General features: G+C 47.9%; 1 protein-coding gene and 1 pseudogene across 1 annotated transcript in view; one reads left to right on the forward strand and one right to left on the reverse strand.

The window, feature by feature from the left end:
• Wwp2 (WW domain containing E3 ubiquitin protein ligase 2) overlaps positions 1–25,962 on the forward strand; it is a 150,995-nt gene that overhangs the window by 119,311 nt on the left and 5,722 nt on the right. The window contains exons 9-17 of the mRNA XM_036188023.1: positions 6,831–6,920; positions 14,439–14,613; positions 19,067–19,121; positions 21,946–22,027; positions 22,516–22,644; positions 22,995–23,070; positions 23,282–23,353; positions 23,543–23,631; positions 25,672–25,831. Coding sequence (XP_036043916.1) covers positions 6,831–6,920; positions 14,439–14,613; positions 19,067–19,121; positions 21,946–22,027; positions 22,516–22,644; positions 22,995–23,070; positions 23,282–23,353; positions 23,543–23,631; positions 25,672–25,831 — 928 coding nt within the window. The remainder of the gene's footprint in view (positions 1–6,830; positions 6,921–14,438; positions 14,614–19,066; positions 19,122–21,945; positions 22,028–22,515; positions 22,645–22,994; positions 23,071–23,281; positions 23,354–23,542; positions 23,632–25,671; positions 25,832–25,962) is intronic.
• On the reverse strand, positions 3,358–3,759 carry LOC118583813 (annotated as a pseudogene).

A 25,962-nucleotide genomic window follows, 5' to 3' on the forward strand; every position in this document is an offset into this window, starting at 1 on the left:
CCCTTTTATCATTTGTGTATAGGAGGGCTACTGATGTTTTTTTTAGTTGATCTTGTATCCTGCCACTTTACTGAAGGAGTTTATCAGCAGTAGGAGTTCCCTGGTAGAATTTTTGGGGTCACTTATGTATACTATTACATCATCTGCAAATCGTAAAAGTTTGACTTCTTTTTCAATTTGTATCCCTTTGATCTCCTTTTGTTGTCTTATTGCTTTAGCTACAACTTCAAGTACTATATTGAATAAATATGGGGAGAGTGGACAGCCTTGTTACTGATTTTAGTGGAATTGCTTTGTGTTTCTCTCTGTTTAATTTGATGTTGGCTGTTGGCTTGCTGTAAATTGCCTTTATTATGTTTAGGTATGTTCCTTGTATTCCTGATCTCTCTATGATCTTTATCATGAAGGGGTGTTGGATTTTGTCAAAGGCTTTTTCAGCATCTAATGAGATGATCACGTGATCTTTTTTCTTTCAGTTTGTTTATATGGTGCATTACATTGACAGATTTTCATATGTTGAACCATCCTTGCATCCCTAGTATATTCTTCTAAAGTTTCATTTCAGTTTAAGTGGTAGCAAGAAATCCTTTCTTTAGCATGCCCAAGGTTCTGTTGGCCACAGCTTTGTTTGTTTGTTTTGTTTATTCAAGAAAAGGTTTCCTGTATCCTAGGCTGGCTTTGAACTTAGTATGATGGAGACTGAGTCTCACTAGGTAGTCTGGGGTTGTCCTTGAACTAAGGATCTTCCTACTTTAGCCTCTGGAGCATGGAAATTATAAGTGTGTACATTATCACCCATGTCAGCCTTATGATTCTGTTTATTTTTATTTGTTAATTGCATTTTAAATGTATTCTTTGAAATTTTCATGTAATTTATACGATGTGCTTTGATCATATCTATCTACCATTAACTCCTCACTCTGCCTAGTGCCTCCATCCCGCTACCTCCCCAACGTACCTCCATCTTGCTACTTCCCCAACAACTCTGTTTTCTAATGGAGAAAGCAGGTTTTCTTGACTGTGAGGGCTGGTAATACCCAGTGCTTAGTTTAATAAAAACAAGCACATTAGTGAGTACAGATAGTCAATACTTCTCTTTTTAAAGAGTAATTTATTTTTATTTCATGTGTATTCATGTTTTACCTGCATGTTTGTCTGTGAAAGTGTTGGATCCCCTGAAACTGGAGTTACAGACAGTTGTGAGCCACCATGTGGGTGCTGGGAATTGAACCTGGGTCCTCTGGAAGAGCAGCCAGTCCTCTTACCACTGAGCCACCTCTCCAGCCCCATCAATACTCTTACTAAGTCTGCATTTTTAGCATTTAATCGTGTAATTTTATGAAGATCATATATGTAGTTGGAGTTTTCCTACCTGGCCCAGAGTCAGGACAAATCTCTCTCACCTGCCAGTCCCACAGTCACTCAGACCCAACCAAGAAAGCACACAGAGACTTACATTGTTTACAAACTGTATGGCCATGGCAGGCTGCTTGTTATCTACTTCTATCTTAAATTAACCCATTTCTGTTAGTCTATACTTTGCCACATGGCTTGTGGCTTACCAGTGTCTTTACATGTTGCTTTTCATGGCGGCGGCTGGCGGTGTCTCCCTCCAGTCTTCTACTTCCCAGAATTCTCTTCTCTCTTGTCCCGCCTATACTTCCTACCTGGCCACTGGCCAATCAGAACTTTATTTACACAGAGCAATATCCACAGCACATGTAGGAAGAACCCCAGTACTTACCTGAACTCCTTACCATTATCAACACATTCCCAGCTTCACCCTTTTTTGGTGAAACTGAGATTCTGTCCAACATAGGATCCAACTAAGCAATGTGTCGATCAGGATGGTTGAGCCTAACCTGTAATAGCAGTTAGTGGGTAACTCATTTCCTGATGATGTTTAATGGAGAATTACTTTGGGGAGAAATTTCTGCATGATACTGAGCGCCAAACCTGGGCCTTCATGTATGCTAAGTAAGTACTCTATAACAGAGTTTTTGATATTGAAGTTTCTACTGGCTCAGGCTGTCCTGAAGTCCTGATCCTTCTGTCTTTACCTCCTCCCTCGTACTGAGATTCCGTGTAGGCACCACATCATGCTAATTGACATCATCCTATTAATGGGAGTGAGGCTTTGTCTTGGCCTTTCAACTCTTTGGTGTGGTGATTGTGGAGAGATTGGGGATCAAGGGTGGAGGAAGATACACAACAGAATGAAGGTAATTTAGGTAAGAGAAAAATCACCTCAAGACTGAGTGAAATTGGAGACTTCTTAAGTCTTTTCAGAAACAAGACCCTGTGTGGCCAGTGTTCAGTCCAGTGTCACTCACTGAAGGCCAAGGAGCAACGTGTTGGGTAGTCACCTGAAACACACTCGCTGCTTTGAACACTGTTTCTGAGAGCATCAAAGAAAGCTATTCAGTAGGGTAGACAGAACCTGCACGACCCGGATGCAGCGCTAAGCAAGACCCACGGCAGTGGATTGAAAAGGCTTTTCATCTCAGTGTGAGGAAGACGCTTATGAGGGACAGAAACTCAACCCCTGGCAGGGATACGCTGACAAAAAGTCAAAGGCAGTATCATTTTCTTGGCATGAGGAGACCAAGCCAAGATCGTCGGGAGGCTTAATCTATGTGGGTCAGCAGAAGCTGAGGCTCGTGTGGCTGAGGCAGAAGTGACCCACTGTGCTGGATGAATGAGGGGAGGGTCTGTGTGCCTCATAAATGTGTGCAGGCAAGGGAGGAGTGGGAGTTCTCAGAGAAAGGGAGGCACGCGGGGCCGGGGTCAGGGGGACCTCACAGTCATTCATCTGAGCAGGAGTCTCGTTTTCAAAGGAAAAGTGGAGCTAGAACAAGGCGGCCACGGCGGCGGAAGGAAGGTCTGTCCCTCCGCTAACTTTTCCTAGCTGAGTCAGTTGAGAGGTTCAGAAGGACACAGAGCAGGGCTGGACAATACAGTCCCTGAAAGAGTGACTTTCATTCCTAGGATGAGCTGCGATCAAAGACGGGAAGGCAGATCTCGCCTAGGCCTGTGTGCTGAAAGAGCCACCCAGAACTGTGGGCTGCAGGGAAGGGGAGGGGTAACATGATTGTGTGTCTTGGCAGGTCAGTACCACTGTGTGGATTAGAGGCATTCATTGCCAGGAATTTCAAGTATTTGCCTGTCTTCAAATTAAAGTATTAGGCAAGGCATAATAAAGCCATTTCCCTTGTTTCAAATGAAACTCAGATGAAAGTTAAAATGGAAATTGCATATATACTGAAAATGCTTTATGAATAAAAGGAAAATATATTCAGAGTTTTTGTTTGTTTTTAACTTTTCCAGTGAATCTTTTATTAGTAGTTACATTATGATTCAGAGTCCCAGGATAGGGACCATCACATGTCCAGGTCCTCCTTTTACTATCTGGGGAGAAGGACAGAGAACAGAGGAGAGCTGGGTGGAGCTAGGTCCGATCTTCCCAGGAAATGTGCCTTCTGCTCTGCGGTCCCCCAGGCTGAGACCCATGATGCAGGGCTGAGGGACTGTACCCACCCTGGTAGCCCGCGCACACAGACATCACCTGCCTTTGCAGTCACTGCTCGCTCTCTCTCTCTCTCTCTCTCTCTCTCTCTCTCTCTCTCTCTCTCTCTCTCTCTCTCTCTCTCTCCAGGTGGCTCTGCCAGCACTTCCTGGCCTGGTTATGGTTTGGGAAGGGACTGTCAAAGGGGCTGTTTCATAGCTTTTGATTTTATTTAGTCTTATGTCTTCAGCCATGGTGCTGACTCCGAAAGACGCCCCGGAGCTTCGCTAGTTCAGTGTGACCCTTAGCCAAGACGCCAGTGGCAGGAGATTGCTTGTTTTTTAGATTTCCAGTTGCTACAGCAGATACTTTATCTTTTCTTTATTTTATTTTTTTATTTTTATTTATTCCAGAGCTGAGGACCAAGCCCAGGGCCTTAGCTCTTGCTAGGCAAGCGCTCTATCACCATGCTAAATCCCCAACCCCCAGATACTTTATCTTTTAAAGAAGGGTATTCCAGACTGGGTTTGATAGTACATGGCTGTAAGTCCCAGCACTCAATTGGCTGAGGCAGGAGGATGATAAGTTTGAGGACAACATGGGCTGCATATCAAGACCCTGCTTCAAAAAGATGGGGTGGAGCTGGGTCGTGGTGGTGCACACCTTTAATCTCAGTACTCCTGAGGCAGAGGCAGGTGGATCTCTGTGAGTTCGAGGCTAGCCTGGTCTACAGAGTGAGATCCAGAACAGGTTTCAAAGCTACACAGAGAAACCCTGTCTCAAAAAGCCAAAAAAAAAAAAAAAATTTAAAAAGGGGGTTGGGACACCTCATCAAATTATCGTGGACAGTTTTCAAAATGAGCAGACCACTGTTATTAGAATTTGACCTGTTTTTATGTTTTTACAGTGCCAAGACTAGAACCAGGGCCTTGCACTTACTAGGCATGTGCAAGGTATATAGTGTATACCCAGTTTTCATTTCCAGGTATATAGTGTATACCCAGTTTTCATTTCCAGGTATATAGTGTATACCCAGTTTTCATTTCCAGGTATATAGTGTATACCCAGTTTTCATTTCCAGGTATATAGTGTATACCCAGTTTTCATTTCAAGGCAGTATTTGATGTAGCCTGCGCTATCCTTAATTTCCTATGTAACAGAGGATGACTTTGAGTTCCTGTGTTCCTGTCTCTATTTGGTGGATTCCTGTGGCTTTTGAATATTTCTGTGTGAGTAAGGTTGAATGGGGCAGTTTCTGTTCAGTATTTCTTACAGGTAAAATTATGAAGCACAAATCCTACATTCACTCAGGTAATAATCACATTGAAACAAATTCCTATTTTCTTTTTTGTTTTTGGTGGTGGTGGTGGTGGTGGTTTTTCTTTCTTTCTTTCTTTTCTTTTTCTTTTTCTTTTTTTTTTTTGAGACAAGGTTTCCCTGTGTAGCTTTGTGCTTTTCCTGGAACTCACTTGGTAGCCTAGGCTGCCCTCGAACTCACAGAAATCCGCCTATCTCTGCCTCCTGAGTGCTGGGATTAAAGGCATGTGCCACCACCGCCCGGCTCTTTTTTTTTTTAACGGAACATTTATTGGAAAGAAATAAAGTAGGTTTCAGTGGGATACTCTTATAAATGGGTGGAAGCTAAGACAAGCCAGATGTGAGGAAACACAGCCAGTGTGAGCACGGAATGGGTCTGGTTAGCACAATGACAGCAGTGGGCATTGTTGCCACCAGACAGTGCTGGCACTGAGGACTGCTGTCACCAGCGGACACGGCCGCTGCTGCCAAGCTGTCTTCTTTGTCTTTCGCTGTTCCGTTCTGGCTAGGGCATCACACTGGTCAAGGCCATGTCATGAAGCAGCGTCTTTTCTGCCAGAATGTAGAAGAGGGGATATTTGGCTTCTGTAGCCTTCTTTGAGAGGTCCATCAGAGGCCAGGCCTGTCTGTTGACGAGGCAGTCTCCTCCTGCTCAAGCACGTCTTTGGGCAGCGTTTGCTCATTTTATTGGCCCCTCTTAGGAAAGCAGAGTGTTTATTCTCTGTCCCTTCTGACTTCTATTCTGAATGCAGAAGGTTCACAAATACTTCACTTTTGTCTCTGGGCTTTTCCCGTTCTCTTACTTCTGTGGCTTGTTGTGTAGATGGGTGGCTGGCCCCTAGGTCCTCTCCTTCTCTTGCTCCTTCCTTGATATTTTTTTTTGTTGTTGGTTTTTTGAAACAGAGTTTCTCTGTGAAACAGTCCTGGCTGTCCTGGAATTCACACTGTAGACCAGGCTGGCCTCAAACTCACAAACTCACAAAAAAACCTGCCTCTGTCTCCCAAGTTCTGGGATTAAAGGCCTGCACCACCACCGCCCGGCTTTTAACTGCTGAGCCATCTCCAACCCATGATACAGTTTTTAATTGTAGCAGGTTGTGGTAGCTTAAAAGGCAGAGAGGGGCCCATAACTAAGCTTTCAGAGAAGCCCATGGAACCCAGAAATTGGCATGCAAATTTTTGCGAGAAGTTCATTGTAGAAATGGACATTCTCAATTTCCATTGTAGTCTTTTTTTTTTTTTTTTAAAGATTTATTATGTATACAGTGTTCTGCCTGCATGTATGTCTGCTGCCAGAAGAGGGCACCAGATCTCATTACATATGGTTGTGAACCACCATGTGGTTGCTGGGAATTGAACTCAGGACCTCTGGAAAAGCAGCCAGTGTTCTTACCTGCTGAGCCATCTCTCCAGCCTCTCCATTGTATTTTTTTTTTTTTTTTTTTTTGCCAGAGCTGAGGACCGAACCCAGGGCCTTGGGCTTGCTAGGCAAATGCTCTAGCACTGAGCTAAATCCTCCATTGTATTCTTAAGGGATCTTTGATCTTACAACACTTAAGAAGCACTGATTTTAAAAATCGCAGAGCAGCTGATTACTTTAGTGCTGTTCCTAGGCTGGGTGGCTCACCACTGCCTGTGACCCTAGCTCCAGAGGGATCCAGTTCCTCCATCTGGCTTTTTTGGACACCTGCGCTCACATGCATATATCCACACAAAGACACATAATAAAAGATAAATATTTAAGAAATGAAAGGAAAAATGATAGCGTGCAGGCTTGTGGTGCTCAGGGGGATTTACAGTAACCTCTGCTGTAAAGGGATGCCACAATACTTTTGTCAGGGGGATTCCAGCAGCAGCTCAGAGCTGGCGTGACACTGGGCTGACCTTGAATGTCATCTTTGCTTTGTCTTTTTCTTTTGAGCCCATCGGCAGTGAAGGACTTTCTTCCTTCCTGGGACTGGACCTTCCAACTGTATGTGTCATGCCTCCCCTGCATCTTATTTTCCAGATGGGAACAAAGAGAGCTGCCCAACGGACGTGTCTATTATGTTGACCACAATACCAAGACCACCACCTGGGAGCGACCTCTTCCTCCAGGGTAAGGCCTGAGACTCTGGAATGGGTACCAAGGATTTCCTACAGGCATCTCTACCACTCTGCCATGCTGTCTTATCAGACCTTGTCCCTCTTTGCTGGCTTTCTCTCCCTCCATTCTCCCGACTCCAACCTGTTTTTTATTCCACATGCATTGCATTGGACCCAGCTCATGGCCAGGGGCTTTATTACTGTGTGGTATTCAGTGCTGACAGGGCTGTTGAGTCCTGGAGACAGGTTTGAGGAAGCCCCTTGGATCTTGGGGTCTCAATGGCGTTAGTCAGCTTTCTGTGTGGAGACACCCTTATAAGGAGTGGCAAAGTCAGTTCCTTTCTTTAGAGACAGCAGGCAATTACCTTGGGTCAGTCTCTCTCTCCCTCCTTCTCTGTCTCTCTGTCTGTCTGTCTCTCTCTCTCATGTGCATACACCCACACACATACATATAAATATAAATAAAAATCTCTTAAGAAAAAGAGGAACAAGACTAATATCCAGAGAGATGGAGCAGTTGGTAAAGTCCTTACCAGGCAAGCGTGAAGACCTGAGTTCAGATCCCAACACTTGTTTAAAAAGCCAGGTGCAGTAAGCCTGTAAGCCCAACACGGAAGGGACAGAGGCCGGAAGATCCCTGGTGCTCATTGCCAGCCAGACTAGCTGAAGTGCTAAGTCCCAGGTTCAGTAAAATACCCTGCTTCAAAATAATATGGAGAGCAATAGAGGAAGACATTGATGTCAACCTCTGTCCTTCATATATATGTGCACATACACGTGACACACATGAACATGTACACAATGCAACATGTATAGAAATGTAGAAAGAAAAAGAGAGTTGCTACATTTCCCTGTACAGCCTTCCCCCAAGAGCAGGTTGCTCCTAATTCATCTGGCCTTGGTGAGAACACAGTGGAGTTCTCCCAAACCAAAGGTGGGAAAAAACTTCCAAGTGAGGAAGACCGGCCAAGTTCAGGGAGAAGGGGTTTGATTTCCTGTCTGCCAGGGACAGAAAGTTCTTTCCACGTGTGTCTCCTAGTCGTGAGAGCTCACGAAAGGGAATGAATTCTGCCCTCAAGAAAGACTCACCCTCTACTCACCTAGTGCAGCCATGAGGGCTCCTCATGTTTATGAACACCATCCTCCTCCTCCTCCTCCTCCTCCTCCTCCTCCTCCTCCTCCTCCTCCTTCTCCTCTTCCTCCCAATTCACCTAGGGAAGGGTGGCAGCCGGGGGCTTGGGAGGAGCCTCTGTGCTTTGGTAAGTTCAGCTGTCAAGTGTGTGCCAGGCAGATCCCGCCGCACCGTCCGGCTCCCCAAATGTCCACACATGTCAGCTGTCTCCAGTCCCTAGTCGAGCACTGGCTTTTCCTCGTTTACCGGGCTCTCCTGGGAATGGTGCTCCTCATCCGTCACTGTAGTGCTCGCTCTCTGTGTCTGCTTGGACAGAAGTGAGGTGAAGGCTGCCCAAGTTAAACATTGGCTTCTTAGTTTTTTGGTTTGGGGTTTGTTTGTTTGTTTGTTTTTAATTTCCACATTTTATTGTGGAAATGATGGAAATTTTTATACTATTATGGAAATTTTCAGGTATAGAGAGAATAGTATAATGAGACCCACATACTTAGAGCCAGTTTTATCTGTACCAGGGTTGACACCTTATGATAGCATATGGATAAGATCAAGCCCTCCACCATTTTATAAATAATATTTTCTTGGAACATGGCCACATCCTTTGCTGACCACTCTTCTCTTTCCTTTCAGTGCTCACACCCAGTGCCTTGGGTGTGGTCGGCATGGTAGGCAAGCGGGGTTTGAGCCACACTGAGGTTATGGGAAGGTTTTTCATGGCTGGCTGCCTGGCTGGTTGATGTGTTGTTTTGTTTTTGAGACTGGGTCTCCCTATGCAGCCCTGGCTGGCTCGATATGTAGCAGGCTGGCGTCAGTTTAGGATGGCTCTGCCTGCCTCTGCCTCCTGAGCCCAGAGCTCAGGTCGTGTGCCACCACGTCTTCCCTTTTGAGATAGGCTTCTCAGTCTGAACCCAGGCTGTTCCGGAACTCACTTTGTCCCCTGAAGTGACGCAGGCTGTCCTTGAACCTATAGTGACTCTTCACCTTAACCTCCTGAGGTCTGAGTTTGTTTATAATGGCTGATCTCATTTTTCATTGGCACAATGAGTAACTGCTACACAGACTGTACCAGAAATTTTCAAACATTTACTTTATAGAAAACCTCTCTGGGGCTGCTCTTCCAGAGGTCCTGAGTTCAATTCCCGGCAACCACATGGTGGCTCACAACCATCTGTAGTGAGATCTGGCGCCCTCTTCTCATCTGTAGGCATTCATACAGACAGAACACTGTATGCATAATAAATAAATTAAATCTTTAAAAAAGAAGAAGGAGGAGGAGGAGGAGGAGGAGGAGGAGGAGGAGGAGGAGGAGGAGAAGAAGAAGAAGAAGAAGAAGAAGAAGAAGAAGAAGAAGAAGAAGAAGAAGAAGACCTTTCTAGTCTGTGATCTCTCACCCTCATCCACCCTCCTTGCTTGTCTTGGTTTAGGTGATTTTGAGGCAGATTGTATACATTATCATTTACCCATATTTCAGTATACACTTCTAAAATATGTCATTAGCCAGGCATAATGGCACACACCTTTAATCCCAGCATTTGGGAGGCAGAGGTAGGAGGATCTCTGAGTTTGAGGTTAGCCTGATCTACAGAGTGAGTTCCAGGACAGCCAGGACTACACAGAGAAACCCTGTCTCAAAGAAAAAAAAAAAAAATCCAAACACCGTCTATACATCCTACAGACCAGAGGGCTCAGAGGCAGCTACAGTACATTTTACAACGTGCCTGTTCTAAAGTTCAGATGTGTAAGTCACACTGTCAAGTCAGTGCTGACCTGTGATGCAATTAGAGATCCAAACACTGACTGGATGTTGGATGCCCAGAGCAGTGTGAGATACAATCACCATCATAGCAACTTTAAAACGGCAAATAAAATGATTATCTCAGCAGATCTACTGCTTAAGAAACAAGATTGGTCAAAGGACTCACTTTAGGATGGCCACCCTATTGTAGCAAATTCATAGCAACATATGTGCAGCTCAGTCCTTTTATTCTGGAGCACAAAGTATTGGGCCTGGTAGCCAAGGCTGCATCATGTGCTCTTTGGTGAGTCCTGAGCAGTGCTCCAACCAGATCTAGACAGAGAGAGAGAGGGATTGCGGTAGGCCAGTGTTAGACAAGCCCCACAGACATTTGTAGGGGCTATACTTACATAAGAGCAGGAGGATGGCATCAGTAGAGGTGCCAGTGTGGGGGGAGTAGGGAAGGTGCATGGAACCTTTTGTTGGTGTGCCTGTGGGGCCTTTGTTTTTGGTGCTCATGGAGCCAAAGTGAGCAGGCCGACTCCATCTTCAAACACTGCTGTGTTCTCAAAGATTATGACTCTGCACAAGATTTTATGGGAAATAAATGGTGGAATTATCCAGCTTAGAAATTTCACATTTTGGAACTAGAGAGATGGCTCAGCTGTTAAGAGTGCTTGCTGCTCTTCCAGAAGAACTGAGTTTGGGTTCTAGCACCCATGTCAGGTGACTCACAATCATTTGTAACTCCAGCTTTGGAGTCAGTGCCTTCTTCTGTTGTGGGATATTTTGATTGGATTTTGACACTCCTGAGACAGCCAATAAAGTTAACTTTGAATCAGAAGGCGGAGCTAGCTACTAGAGGGCCAAAATTAGCCATAGAGGTTTTGGAGGACTGAGGGTCTATAGAAGTATGAGGGAGTGGCTGAGAGAATGGTGCGGCCTTTTTGGGATCAATAAAAACCTGGGAGTCAGATATTGGGGTAAGAACCTGATTGACCACCATCAAAGTGGCGGAGAAGCAGCCAGTGACCTCCTCTGGATGAAGTGTTTATCTAATTATTCTTTATCAATAAAAACTCAAGTCAGCTATTGGGATAAGAACATGATTGATCAGGGAAGTGACCAGTGACCTCCTCTCTCTCTCCTTCCTCGACCCATAACACTCTTCTGGCCTCCTAGAGCACTCATACATAAGTGGTGTGCTTGTGCACGCACGTGCGCGCGCGCGCACACACACACACACACACACAAATAAAAACAAGTCTTAAAAAAAGAAGTTTGACATTCACCTGATGAAGGACTTCTAGGTAAACATGTAGACTGAATATGTAATTTATCCCATTTTTCCTGAAAACTTGCTAAAATGGCAACAAATTCATTTTAGGAAAAGCACAAATGTTCAAAGATAAGGTGTAGCCAGGCATGATGATAGCACATGCCGATAATCATACCATAGGAAGTGGAGGCCAGAAGATCAGAGAGAAGTTGAAGGAAGGATGAAGGGAATAGAAGAGGGTGACAGACAGACAGACAGACAGCACACAGGGGATAGTGATCAAAATGTCTTTGCTGACAGGTGAGTGCTGGGGCTGAGGAAGCCTGCATTTGAACCATCTGGCCAGATTGCACACAGACCATTAAAGACCCGAAGGAGCGGGGGATGAGATGAAAACCTGCAGATCTCCTCAAGGCTTTTTTGCAAGAGCAGTTCAAGTCCCAGGCTGTCAGTCATCACTCCCATTCTGCTGCTGCACGTGCATGTTTGAGCACACACTGCCTGCCACATGTGTGCACACACAAACATACACACACACAGCCGTGTGACTGTTACTGGCCTTGAAAAGCTTCTCAGAGAGCTGGGCCATCCTTAGGGACACAAACCATAACTGTAGCAATAGCTGGACTGAAGAACCATCCCTTAGGATGAAGAGTGGAGGGTTCGATTTTGTTTTTGCTGGAGAAATTGTAGGAGGAGAACTGCAGACTGTGATGTTTGAGGACCTTCAGAGAGGCTAGCTGAGCCTCTGCCTCAGTAAGACAAGTGCAGCCTGCAGCTTCATTCACAGCGATTCTCCTGTCTCAGCTTCCTGAAGATGGGATTACAGGCATGAACCACTATGCTCAGCTTCTAGATTTTAATTAATATCCTCAAAGTTTGAGGGGGGGAAATAAAAATACATCCTCAGTATAAGAACAAGAGATCATGAATCTATCCCTGCTTACTGAATTCTGTATAAATTGGAAACACTCTGGCTGCTAGTCAGTCAGGCTGCAAGATTCTCCTGACCATCATGTCTGGCTCATCTTTCCCTCACCGACTACTTACCTCCTCTCTGGGACCTGGCACCCCTGGGACTGGCCCCTGGCAGTTAATGTATGTGGCAATAGACATAAGAAAATCAAAGCCAAGTATAGTGGTACACACTTGTGATCTCAGTTCTTTTTGTTGGCATGTTTTTATTTTATGTGTATGAGTGTTTTGCCTGTGTGTATGTATGTGCACCACGTAAGTCAGAAAAGAATGTTGGACCCCAAGACTGGAGGTGTAGGCAATTATGAGTGGCCATGTGGGTGTTGGGCTTGAACCTGAGTCCTCTGTGAGAGCAACAAGTGGTTTAAACCAGTTAGGAACCAACATTCCAGCCCCTAATCTCAGTTCTTGGGGAGTAGAGGCAAGAGGATCAGGCGTTCAAAGCCATCCTCAGCTACATAATGAGTTGGAATCCAGCCTGAGCTACACAAGACTATGTCAAAAACAAACAACCCCCCCAAACCAAAAAGAACCCCAAACTTATTAGAATGTTTGGAGAAATGGACCTTAGAAGATAAGTTTAGAACTTGGCACCCAAGTATGAGTCCTAGCAAGAGAGAACAGACAGACAGACAGAGAATAGGGAGTGCTGTTACAAGATAGAAAACTACCAAAACGGGGGGGCGGCAGGAGGGGCGGAAGTGCTCGCCACTAAGCTTGACAAACTTACTTACTTACTTCAATCCCTGGAACCCATAGACTCCTGAAACTTGTCCACTGACTGCCATATGTGCACATATACACTCTAGCACATACATGTGCACGCACACACATACACTAAAGAAAACATAAAAATTTTTAAAGAAAAAATGATTATATAGGAAAACCCTGTCTAAAAAAAAAAAAAAAAGAAAGGAAGAAAAAAGTGAGCTGGGCGGTGGTGGTGCACACTTTTAATCCCAGCACTCTAGAGGTAGAGACAGGTAGATCTCTGAGTTCTCGGCCAGCCTGGTCTACAAAGAGAGTTCCAGAACAGCCAGGGCTGTTACACAGAGAAACTCTATCGTGGAAAAAACAAAACAAAACAAAAAAAAAACAAAACAAAAAAACAAACAAAAAGAAAAGAGAAAAAAAAATGAGCTAGACATGGTAGTGCATGCTTTTAATCCCAGCACTCAAAGATAGAGGCACGTGAATCTCTGTGAGTTCAAAGGACAGCCAGGACTACGTAGTGAGACCTTGCCTCAAAAAACCAAAAAGAAAAGAATTGCCAAAATGGAAATGCAAAGTATCCAGATTAACAGGGCCCACATCCAGGGCTCAGCCTGGAAAATGAAGAGTGACCCGCCCAAGCCACATCTAATGGAATCTCAGACTGCCAAGAAAAGATGTTGGCAGCTTCCAGAGGGAGAACATAGGGTCCATAGAAAGGATGGGGGTGGGTTAGAAAGGATGGGATCCAGAATGCCACAGCAGCAGTAGAGTGGCCATCACATCAAGGATGGAAAATGGCTTCCTGTTGCTTTAACATTCCAATGTAGAGGACGAAGTCGGCATCCTCAGACATGCTGAGTTTCAGAAACTTGACTTTGGAGCTTCTACTCGGAAAGTTCTGTGTGATTTACTTCACCAAATGAGAGCAAGCCAACCCAGGAGAAAGGTGCAGCCCAGCCCAGCAGGGTGAGGTGACATGGGATCACAGTGGAGAGCAGAGTAGTGTGGACATACAGGTGCCCACATTAGAGGAAGGCCAAGGGAGAGGCACAGCTAAGGAATTAATGACACCAAGAGATCACTGTCCTTAGAGAATAAATCACAAACATTAGTATTCAAAGTTGGACATGCGGTGCACACCTTTAATCCCAGCACTCAGGAGCCAGAGGCAGGAAGATCTCTGAGTTCAAGGCCAGCTTGGTCTACAGAGTAAGTTCCGGACTAGTCCAGAGTATGTAGTGAGACCCTGTCTCAACAAATCAATATCCAATCTGACGTAGGCATTGTAGGGAGTTTATCAGCTCATGTGATGGAAAATTCTAGATGCCCTGATTTCTAATGAAGTTTAGATCTTGTGTCTCAATACTATAACCCACGACCCAGCTTTTGTCTTGTGTTCCTATCCTGCTGTCTACTGGGCCAACCTCATTGTATAGTTGAACAAGTGGCTGCTGGCTCTGTGCTTTCTACTCAGTCAGAAAAGATGGAAGACTGTTTTTCTCCCCTAGAATTTCCCAGAAAATATCCTGAGATTCATTTTGATTGTCCCAGTAGGCCACATGCCTACTTGTAGCCCAGGCAACTAGTCAATTCCTTATAAGACATCCTGAGAATATTTTTAGAATTTGGTGGGGTGGGGTTGGGGGGGGTCAGAAAAGATGGTGAAGTAGCTGTCTCAGCCCAAGCTCTTCGTTTCCAGGTGGGAAAAACGCACAGACCCCCGAGGAAGGTTTTACTATGTGGATCACAACACCCGGACAACCACCTGGCAGCGCCCGACTGCTGAGTACGTGCGTAACTATGAGCAGTGGCAGTCACAGCGGAATCAGCTCCAGGGGGCTATGCAGCACTTCAGCCAGAGATTCCTCTACCAGGTGAGAGGGCAAGAGCCTGCCAGGAATGGTGGACTCCCTGCCATTAGTGTTCGCAGCCACACACACTCTGTAGACTGCTGATGAGCTGGAGAAAGGGTGGCCAGCCATGTGACACTCACTACAGACTTCACTCATTACAGTGAGATTCCTCAAGTTTCTAACTTAGTAGCGCCGTGTCCTGCCTCAGGTCAGCCACCAGTGTGTCTGAAGCTGGATTTGCCATCCTTCTTTCCGTTCCCATAGTGGTCTTGGCTCCCAAATCTAGAAGGCCTGAGACAGCTTTCTTTCTTTCTTTCTTTCTTTTTCTTTTTTTTTTCCCCTTTGAGACAGGGTTTCTCTGTGTAGCTTTGCGCCTTTCCTGGAACTCGCTCTGTAGACCAGGCTGTCCTCGAACTCACAGAGATCCACCTGGCTCTGCCTCCCGAGTGCTGGGATTAAAGGCGTGCGCCACCGCTGCCCGGCCTGTGGCAGCTTTCTTTTGCCCTTTCTTTATCTCACTTCTCTCTAAACTTCAAAACCAATCTCTGAAAAGAATCTTCTTTTCTTCTGGCCCAGACGTGAGGCTCTTTCGTAGGCCGTCGAGGTAGGACTGGAAGAGTCCCAGCTTCGCTTCCGCCTGCTCTTCAGCAGTTTTCTTTTGCCTGCCTCTCTCACTTTAGCAAGCCCTCAGGGTAAAAGTTTGGATTGGGGGTGGGGGTTTCTTGAGAAGTGAAACTTAAATACAAAAACCGTTTTCTTTCTGAGTATTGTGGAATGGGTTACTCAGCTGCTTGGGTTGGAGGAGCTACCTTGTTCTGTGAAATAGAAGACATCTTGTACTGGAGAAACGTGGTGGGAACCTTTTTTTATTTTTGTCTGCCCTGAATGTCTGTTGGTTTTCCCTCTCGTGTGCTATGGTGCCATGTCCTGGTTACAAGTAAGAAGGCTTGCTTTCATACAGTTATTTTGGGGTTTGGCCTTGACCCAGGGTTTGACTAGGAAGACTAAGAACTGATACTCTGCTAGCAGTCCCCATCACTCCCCCGCCTTCTCCTTTTGCTGGGCTTAAACTGAGATCTTGTTCTCCGCTGCACTTTAGAGGACATGAAATATGTTTAAAATGGGCATCAGGGGCATCAGGATTGCTGGCTCCGGCCTCCCTTCCTGGGCCAGCCTCCATGTTTGTGCACCTTTCCCGTGCTCCCCGGGTTACTGCTCTCGGTGTTTTGGCGTTTGCTTTTTTGACTGCCTAAGGTGTCTTTGTTGCTCTGAATCAGCGGGCACATTGTTTTGCTTGCGTCCCCCTTGCCAGCTCCTTTTGCCCCGTGTGTTCCCGCTGTGGGCCACTGAGGACCCCTCCCCCCGTCCTGCGTGTTGTGTCATTGCATTAGCACTGTCCCACACCCGTCCCTCGTTTATGTGGCACCTCTGTTTGCATCCCACCTGTCCTCCTCTGGTGGCCAAAGGAGGGAGCCAGGGTCTGCAGGACCAACCCAGGTCACCCTGTGCTTCCTGCTCTGTGGACTCAGATTGGACCTTCCACCCTTCCCTCAGGGAACCCTTGGGCCACGTCCTTGGCACCTGGATTTTGCTCTGGCTCCATCAGGTCTATCCTGCAAACACGATGCATGCCTCTCCCCTTCTGCACCCTCTGGCCTTTCCAGAGTCTTTTCTGTCCTCGGCTGTGTTTGCTAGACGTTCTTTATTTCTGAATTTGTATCTTAAAATATTACTGGGATTTTGTGCTTAATCCCAGAGGGACTTGAACTCACGTAGTTTTCTGGCTCAAGGCATGCATCCTGGACCTCCAGCCCTGGGACATTACCTAGGAAGGTGGTTCAGCAGTCACATTGTGTTTCTGGTTCTGAAGGACACTGCTCTGTCTCTCAGAGTTATCTGCACCTCCAGGTGTTCTGGGTATCAGTCCCCTTGTGGGCTTTTCTGGCTCTGCTCTGTAGCACACTTGGATCCTCAGGGAAGCTGAGGAAAGGGGGCGTTTGGTTTCCAGTGAAGGCATGGGAGTTTGCTTTGGGTTTTTTGGTCATGATGCAAAGCTTTTATTTTTGTTTTTTCTTTTCTTTTCTTATGATGTGAGTTGTAAAATGTACCTTACAGAAGACATATCAAAAAAAAAAAAAAAAATCAAGTGGTCGGCTTTAGCTATAAACAGTGAGGTCACTGTTGATGTCCATCAGTTCTGATTTCCCATGCTGTGTTCTTCAGTCTCATCCGCCCTTTCCTATCTGTCTTTTCTTCTCCATCCTTCTTACAGGCTGAGGGTGTGGTGAGTGGAACTGATAGGATAGGAACTGGAGGGTGCCAGGGAAATTCAGTAAAGACTGCTATGATGAAGGAGAGCCAACATCTTAGGAAGTCTGGGATAGAAACAGTGAAACTGAACAAATAGTGAGGGTTAAGAAAAGGTGTTAGCTAGGTACAGTGCTACACCTGTAGCCCCAGATGTTTGGGAAGTTGAGGCAAGGAGGGAGTGTGAGCCTGAGTTTGAAGCCTGCCTCAACTATAGAGAATTCAGTTCATGGAAAGAGAAGAAGGGGCTGATGGATATTTTTGTTTTAAGTTCTGTGCCATCAGGAAGGACCTGCTGGAACCTGGGATACTTTATACACATTCCAAAGAGCTGGAAGCACCAGACTTATGCGCCAGTTGCCTCTTCTTTTTCTTTCCTTCTGGTTTCCTTTTGTTATTTTTTGTCTTTTGAGGCAGGGTCTCTCTATGTAGCCCAGGATAGCCTGGACCTTGCTGTATAGACGAGGTTAGCATTGAACTCAAAGAGACCCATTTACCTCTGCCTCCCAGTGCTGAGATTAAAGGTCTGTGGCACCACCCCTGGCTTGTCTCACTTGCAGGCTGGGCGTATGCTCAGTGGTAAGAGCTTTCACCTAGCATGTGTGAATCCCTGCATCCAGTCCCTGAAAAGGGCAGGGTCATACCTGTCGCTCAGCACTGACCCGCTCGCTGCCTTCAGTTAGGCTCTTATTGGATGGATGCATTGTGTCTCACATCCAGTCTTCAGCTTCTGCTACCAAGAGCTTTTGTGAAGACTTCTTAGCCTAGTTGAAGGAATGTTACCAGGTGATGTACCTCACCACCCACCCCTCCAAAACTCACCCAGGTCCCAGATGACCAGTGTGAGCTGGGGAGATTTTCGTCATTGGGGCAGATCTGAGGTGGGATAGAGTTGGCAGTGACAGGCGCCAGCCCCAGGCCAGCTTCCCCCAACCTTGCACAGTGTCCTTTGATCCCTGTGGCAGGAGGTCCTCTACTGAAAGGAGCCCTGTCCCATCAAGGCACCTATGGTTTCAAGACTTAAATGACGGTTGGAACTCACTTGGAAGAGGAGCCTGGATTGGCACCTTGGGAAGAAAGTTCCTCTGTCCCTTCAGTTGAGGGTGGAGGGAGGGATGTGGTGGGAGTCGGTTGGCAGTGGAGCACCACCAGTATTTGCTCAAGCCCAGACTGAGCCGCATTCATCCGTCTGCTCATGTGTGTGGCTCTGTCATCCCCAGATGGGGCCAGCCAGGTCTGCAGCCTGAAGTCTGCATTTAGAACCTGATCCCCAGTATGATGATTAAATTCTAGTAAGTGAAATAAGAATGCTTGCAAGAAGGGAGTAAAACAATGCTTGTTTTATTTAACTGAGAAGGTTTTGACAGCGCGCCCCTGCTTCCCGAGGGCCGAGAACTCTCCATCTACTGCAGCCCTTCCCCTGGGACCTTGGGGCTGAAGTAGTGAAGGGGCTCATAGAAAGAAAGCCGACCCTGCCGTGAGGAGCCCCTTCCCTTCTCTCTCAGCAGCCCCGGCCCACCTCCCCAGACAGGCAAATGCAGAACACTGAGCGACTTCAGGTTCAGGCAGGGAAAGAATAAAGGTGCTTTGTGAGGGAAGGAAAACATTCCCGGGGGAGACGAGGGGCTTGGGGCATGAAAGTGCCCTCAGTCTGGGTGGATGCTGCACACCCAGGAGGGAGGTGGCGGGCAGAGGGCCGGCCCCAGCCAGGAAGCCCTGGGCGTGGGCAGGGCTTGTGGGAATGATTTCATTGGAAAGGCCTGCAGTATTTTTTCCCCTCCTGTGTGTGGTTCTTGGAGAAAGTTGGAGGTGGTGAGGATTTCAGTTGCCTTGGCCGCGGGAGCAGGAGCTGAGCAGCACAGAGGTCGGCAGGGAGCTGGCGGGGAGCTTGCTCTGAGCCCTCCTGCCATGTTCAGGCCTGACTTCTGGGCCCCAACCCCACTTGTTCTCCCTGCTCTTAGTCCTCCAGTGCTGCAGAGAGTTCATTTTCTGGTTTTCCTTAAAGACTTTGAAGGAGCAGATGCTAGCTGAGGTCTCACTGTGTTCTCTACTAAGGGCTAAAATGTGGAAGTGAGTCTTTAGCTTTCCTACTTCTGTTGATGCATTCATTTTTTAACCAGAGTCGCCTTTTTTCTAACTTCTGTGTTCTGCTGTTTCTTGTATTTAGTCTTCGAGTGCTTCGTCTGACCATGATCCCTTGGGCCCCCTCCCGCCTGGCTGGGGTAAGTACTGAGCTCTTGGCCTTCTGTCCCCATCTTCTGCATGTGCTGTGCCCTGGGTCTTCACTGCACTTAAACATGTGCTGAGGACACCAGCCGGAGCAGTGGCAGTGGTAGAGCCAGCGGGGTTCTCTGTGTCACCGCAGCAGTCACCTGCCCCAGCTGAAGGAGTGTGTGACCCCAAGAAAGATTTCCCCAAGCAGCCATGGGACGGTTCTGCTTGAGTACTGAGTTTGGTGGTGGGGGTGGGGGGCAACTGAATCCCAGTTATCTTGACCTGTCTGGTGTGTCCATGCAGACTTCCCTCTAATTGTGACTCTGGCATAAGGGGCTGTCATAACAAGTCTTCTTTGCAGCTGAGCACCGGAGGATGGATAGCAGCCTAATTCTGACTAGTGTCAACCTGCTTTTGGTTGTGGTCCTGTTGCGAACGAGACCACGGGAAGCAGAGTTCCACACTGGGTATTGGTCCTGAGAGTACAGCACTGCTAGTTAATGGCTGATGATCCCTTGTCAACACTAGCTGCTTCTCACCTATCCCAGGTCCTTGTATGACTTGCAAAGGGTTAAGGCACAGGCATCCTTTAAGGCAAGACGTCCATGACTTGGGAGAGATTGTAGGCTTCATTGCTATTCTAGGAAGGAGTACTATGCAAAAAAGTACCATTAAATGGCAAGAGCCAGGAAATTCAGCAGCTTTCTGAGCTGGGCAGGCTTTTGTTCAATCCCACAAGAGTCCCTGATGCCGGAGGGAGCAGTTTGCACAGGAATGAGCAGGTGTGGCTGAATTTCTTGGTTAGGGTAGCGGAAGATGGTAGGTGCTGGTTTGGTGGTGCTCACAGATGGTATTACGTGGGTGGGGAAGTGCCACTGGTATGCCCACAGTGTCAAGGGCATCATCTTCAGGATGTGCTCCTTTGGGCTAGATCTTGATGCAGACACAGATATTCCCTGGTGGTAAGTTAAGAGGTTCTGTTAACTCCTCTAGAGTGTCATTAAGCTTCTGTTACACTACAGAGTACCAAGAGGCTCCTGGAGCCTAGCCAGAAATATTGGTTAGTAAAGCCCATGGATTCTTGATTTCAGGTAGGAAATCTCCATATACATAGACAAATTGCCTGGCTCCCCAAGGGTTAGTGGGTCAAACATGAGGGTAGAACTTGGGGATCCTGACCAAGTCAGGCCAAGCAGGAGTCTGCAGCACCATATCGTAGCTGGTGACTTGGAACCTGGACTGGAGTTTGGTTTGGCTGTGCACAGGCACTCAGTGCAGCTCCACCAGCTGCACTTACTTCTCTCTAGAGCTATCTGTCTAAATGACAGTCACCACGGAGAGAACTGTGGAGACTGGAGGACAGCCCCAGGCACAAAGTGTGCAAGCATGTGAGGTAGGAGAAGAGGAGCCAGGCTCAGGCTCAGTGCTGTTTGTGTACATCAGGAAAACAGAAATGCTCCATGAGTGAGACAAGAACACTGAGGCTGGGCATGGCGGCACTTGTCTGCAGTTACAGCACTGTGGAGGCTGAGGCAGGAGGATTGCTAGAGTCCAAGGGTTGGAAGAAAACACTGTGCCAAGAATATCCTACTGGGGGCTCTGGGTCGGGTTACCAGGGCTGTAGCAGAGCTGCCTCCCCCGAAATGGTAAGAAGAATGGAAAAGCAAGGCCAAAAGAGAATACCTTTGATGGTGAGCCTGCTGGTCTTCCATTTGCCTTGAGGTTTCAAGTGCCATTGTACTCCTCCAAGGGGCCCCCATGGCTATCCCCAACTATTGTTTGGTGTAGATGGGCACCTCCAGTTTAGACCAGATTGCTCCTGAGCAGCCTTGGCATGTGACAAATGTTTTAGTCCCCTAAAACATGGTGCTGTTGTGTTCATAAAAGGTCTTCCCCATCTCTGCACTACAGAACCATTCACTGAAGGCTGTCCAGTAGGTCCCCAGGCCTCCAAGCAGTAGCAACAGAAGGCCAAGTGGCCAAGGGCTCAGACCCGCTGGACAGGTCACCCTGCTTCATTATTGGCCTTGGCTTTGACCCTCGGACAGCTTAGGGTGGGGACTGGGCTCCGAGCAGGAGCTGCTTCCAAGGCCAGACATACCCGCTAGCTGGGGACTGAAAGTTACAAAGGCTCCGCCACCTCCCGTTCTTTCTTTCCTTTATTTTTATAGCTTTGTGAGGGTGTGGTTGACAAAGTCTGTTTATAGTTCCAGTTGTGTGGACAACTGGTAAGGTAGAGCTGAAGACCAGACCTCAGATGTTCAGGAACTGTCCCAGCAATGTTCTAGAGGGGAGCAGGGGCTGCCGGTCTCCCCATTTCGTCCCCTTTCCAGTTTTTAGGTTCCCCTCGCTCCTGGAACTAATTACCGGTGTTTCTTTAATTTTCCCGTGTCACTGTGACGGGCTGAGCACTGTTAGTGCTGCTTATTGCCAGGGCAGAAACAGCTTTGTGGCTCGGGAACTTCCTGGGAAAGGTGGCCTGTTGAAGCTTGGAGCTTGTCTCTGGTTTTCTTCCACCCAGCCTCCATTCCACTCTGAGGCCTGCAGGGTAGCCATACTGCACAGCTGGGTCCAGTTACGTCCTGGTTCCTTAGGGTTGCCCCATCTCTACTGGCACACCACCTTCCCATCCAACAGGGCTTGGGCATGGCTGTGCCCTTCCCCTGCCCTACAACAGGGAAGGCTGGTGACAAGTTGCCTGGGCCAGGTCTCTCCTCTTAACCTTCAGTAACAGGTTGGTGACGGGGACAGAGTTGTAACCCATCACACAGGCAGCAGGAGAGGGCCAGACTGCTGGGATCTGATTGCGCTCTCCTTCTTCCCCTGTGGCAGAGAAGAGGCAGGACAATGGACGGGTGTATTACGTGAACCACAACACGCGCACTACCCAGTGGGAGGACCCGCGGACCCAGGGGTGAGGACTCAGGCGGAGGGGTTGTGAGGATGGGCTGAGGGCTTCTGTGCAGCTCCACCTGTGGTTAAATGGCGTTGCATTTGCCTCACAGTTAGGGGACTTTTAGCCTTAGTGAGGACCTCGGAGTCTCAAGACACATAGCAGTCTAACGAGAGTATCACAATTTTCTAGTGGGCACAGGAGCATGGAAGGATGTCACAGCAGGCACTGAGAAGTAGAGTAGGGACACATGGTGTCTCGAGACTTGTAGTGACCATGCAGGCTGATGTTACCCACCCAGGACTGGCATTTTAGCCCCGTAATAAATGGCTGCTTTTTGCACATTGCCTGTTTTCTTACAACTTGAGTCTTGCCGGGTACATATTCTTGGGGTGCCCCTTCTCCCACGGAGGTCTCTGAAGAGCCTGGAGGAAGCAAAGACAAAATAGGACTTCAAGGACTCCAGCCTCTAAGTACAGCAGCCCATAACCCCTCTTCTGTGTTTTTAGGATGATTCAGGAGCCAGCCCTGCCCCCAGGGTGGGAGATGAAATACACCAGTGAGGGTGTGCGGTACTTTGTGGACCACAATACCCGCACCACCACCTTTAAGGATCCTCGCCCTGGGTTCGAGTCAGGGTAAGGACCTTCACAGCCACAGTCTTGTCCCCCAGCACAAGCCCAGTCTGTCCTGTTCAGTTGGGTGGGGAGGAAGGGGTCTATATGTGTATGTGTTGTGCTAATCATTACCCTCCAGTGCCAGTGTGGATGGGCCCAGGGCCATCTTCCTTACCTGGAGCAGGGTGTGGAGGTACATGATCTCTAAAAGTGAGAGATGTGGCATTTTCTCCACGTGTCTTCCCCTCTCAGTGGCAGTCGCTCCTCCTTAAAGTCACAGAGCAGAGCATCTTTCCCTAGGGCTCTCAGAGATGGGCTGTTCATTTTCTGAGAGCTCACACAGGTTCCAGCACATTCTTTGCTCTTGCCAGGACAAAGCAAGGCTCACCTGGTGCCTACGACCGAAGTTTTCGGTGGAAGTATCACCAGTTCCGGTTCCTCTGCCACGTGAGTCAGGCTTTGAAGTGCTGTCAGCTTGGTCTCCCAGAACCACATAGCACTGGGGTGTCTTAGATGGGTGCAAGATGCTTGCCCCACTCTGAACTGCTTGTCTCTAAGGAGGAGGCTTCTACTCCTGGGGTCTGTGTAGTCACCGACGGGAGAGCCACATTGTGGGCATCCTTGAGAAGCCCCGGGTGAGTCCTCCTTTCTGTTTCAGTCAAATGCCCTACCCAGCCACGTGAAGATCAGCGTCTCCAGGCAGACACTCTTCGAGGATTCTTTCCAACAGGTTAGAGACTATTATAGATTCTGGGATCCTGCGCCAAGCAGGCTTCCTCCCATCACCTAATCCCACCTCATGGCATAAGCATTTGTGACCGTTTCTGCTAGACAGTAAGCCTTAGAGTCCCCTGCCCCCACATCCCTGCCTGCTGTGCTGGGGTCAGGGGCAGGATGGCCAGATACCCTGTCTCCCCAGATTATGAACATGAAACCTTATGACCTGCGCCGCCGGCTCTACATCATCATGCGTGGTGAGGAGGGCCTGGACTACGGTGGCATCGCCAGGTGAGCTAGGATGCCCAGAGGGCTGTGTTCTACCCCATGTCCCCTGGCTTCAGGGCCCATGGCTAAAAAGCCACCTCCTCCATACTGCTCTTCATTCCCTGAGTTCTCCTGCATCAACAGGAAGGGCCCCCATGTGATATTCAGAATCATCTCTTGGGTTGGGGATGCAGCTCAGTTAAGGGAGGATGCCGTCCAGTGAGCAGGCCCTGGGTTTGGTCCCAGCACCACATAAAGGCATGGTGACTCACATCTGTAATTGTAGCATTTAAACAATAAAAGCAGAAGGATTAGACATTCAAGGCTGTCCTTGGCTACATAGTGAATTTAAGGCCAGCATGGGTCTCTTGAGACCCTGTCTCCAAAAAGAAAAGGAAGAAAATCCCATTATAAATCTCTGGCTAGTACCAGTGAGCCATGAAGCAAGGTCAGACCTCAGCCCTTTAGTTACTAGATTATGGGGGTGCTGGAGGATTCTTGGGGAGGGATATGGTGTATGGCTCTATGCCAGCTTACATGTCATTTTTCTATACTTAAAAATCAACCTGTCAAGTGGTATCAGTGGGCAGTAGCTAACTATTGAGATCTGTGGGTGTCCCTTAAAATCAGCTCTCGGCTTCCCTTCCTTTTGAGGCAGCCAGAGCAGGTGAAGTCAGGTTTCTCAGACATATCTGATGTATCTAAGCATATCTGTCCCCTGCTGCGTGTCATGTACACCAGTCAGCAATCTCCTTAAACAACCCAAAGCACTGTGCTACCTCGCTCCACAAGTTAGCAGGCTGAAAAAGCATCGCCTTGGACGACAGGTGGAGGGCCCTGGTAGGGAGAAGGTGCATCTTGGCTGTGCTGACCTCTCATCCCGCTGAATTGGTGGTGGGGGGATATCTTCCTGCTTGGCATCCGGCTCACCCACCTCTGGTCCTGTTTGCTGGTGGTGTAGTCTTCGGTGTTGACCCTATCCTGCAAACGGATTGTTCTTTTTCCGTGGTGACCTCTCCAGGCTGTGCTTGGTGGGCTGCTGGTGTGGCTCCCGCCCTGTGTGTCTCTCTCTGTGTCCTGCCAGTGGTTTTACCCTATGGTAGGTTACATCATGCTGTTCTACCACAGGGTAGAACCACGGACAGGATACCGGGGCACCCTCTGCACCGAAGGACTCCGTCTACACAGCCACACACAGACAGCAGCCAGGGGCTGTTCCCCGCTGGTTTAGCTCAAGCCCTAAAGGACCCCGAATTCTGGCTTATACTCAGGGTGCAGATAGATGCTGAGGCATCTATTGGGTGGGTGTTGGTTAAGATGAATGTGTCCAAGTCTGGGATAGGAGATGGTAAATGGATTCTGGGGTGATGGGAGGGCAACATTCAAGTTAGGTGCATATAGGGTAGCTAGAGTGAATGAGGTTTCTAGAGGCCAAGTGAATCACAGAGCTTTCAGGGTTTGGGGTTTGGGAACATGCTACCGTGTATTCTCCACATTGCACTGCATACCAAGTTGGGTGGAGCGGGGTGGATACTGTTCTAGAGCAGAAATGTCATTGTAATAAATGTGTATATCCATGATTTCATTTTATTTATTTATTTGGGGTGTAGGTCTATGTGTATGAGTTTTTATGGCCATATAGCATGTGTGGAGGTCAGAGGACAACTTATGGGGATTCAGTTCTCATCTTTAACCAGTTGGGTCCCAGGGATTGAACTTGGGTTGTCAGGCTTGTATGCAAGAGCCTTTACCTGCTGAGCCTTCTTGCTGGCCCAGCCTGTAATGTTTAATATAGTGCCTTTGTACAGCACACAGCTCCCACAGTGATGCATGGTGGCCCTGGGTGTGAGGGATCCCTGGCCACCAGAAGCTCGAGATGTTGTAATGTACATGTACTCTGGGAGCTGACAGGACCACACAGGTCTCCTGAGCACCATCTTCAGGGGTTCTTCTTCTCCTTCACCTAAGATCTGGGATGGGCCGGCTCACTGACCTCCTGGGACACATGCGTCCAGATGGTCTGACCCAGCAGAGGGCTCCATTGTTTTGTTCTCTTCCTCACAGAGAGTGGTTTTTCCTCCTGTCCCACGAGGTGCTCAACCCTATGTATTGTTTGTTCGAATATGCTGGGAAGAACAATTACTGCTTGCAGATCAACCCAGCCTCTTCCATCAACCCTGACCACCTCACCTACTTCCGCTTTATCGGCAGATTCATCGCCATGGTAAGGGGCCTGGGACCTCTGAGAAGGGCAGCCCCAGGAGGCAGCAGTGACATGAGCAGCAGCTCTCAGGGACCAGGGGCCTGCCCTCTGTCTAGGACTCACTATGACTCTCCCCTCTTCCTCATACAAGT

Source organism: Onychomys torridus, chromosome 5, assembly GCF_903995425.1.
Source record: "Onychomys torridus chromosome 5, mOncTor1.1, whole genome shotgun sequence".
Lineage (NCBI taxonomy): Eukaryota > Metazoa > Chordata > Mammalia > Rodentia > Cricetidae > Onychomys > Onychomys torridus.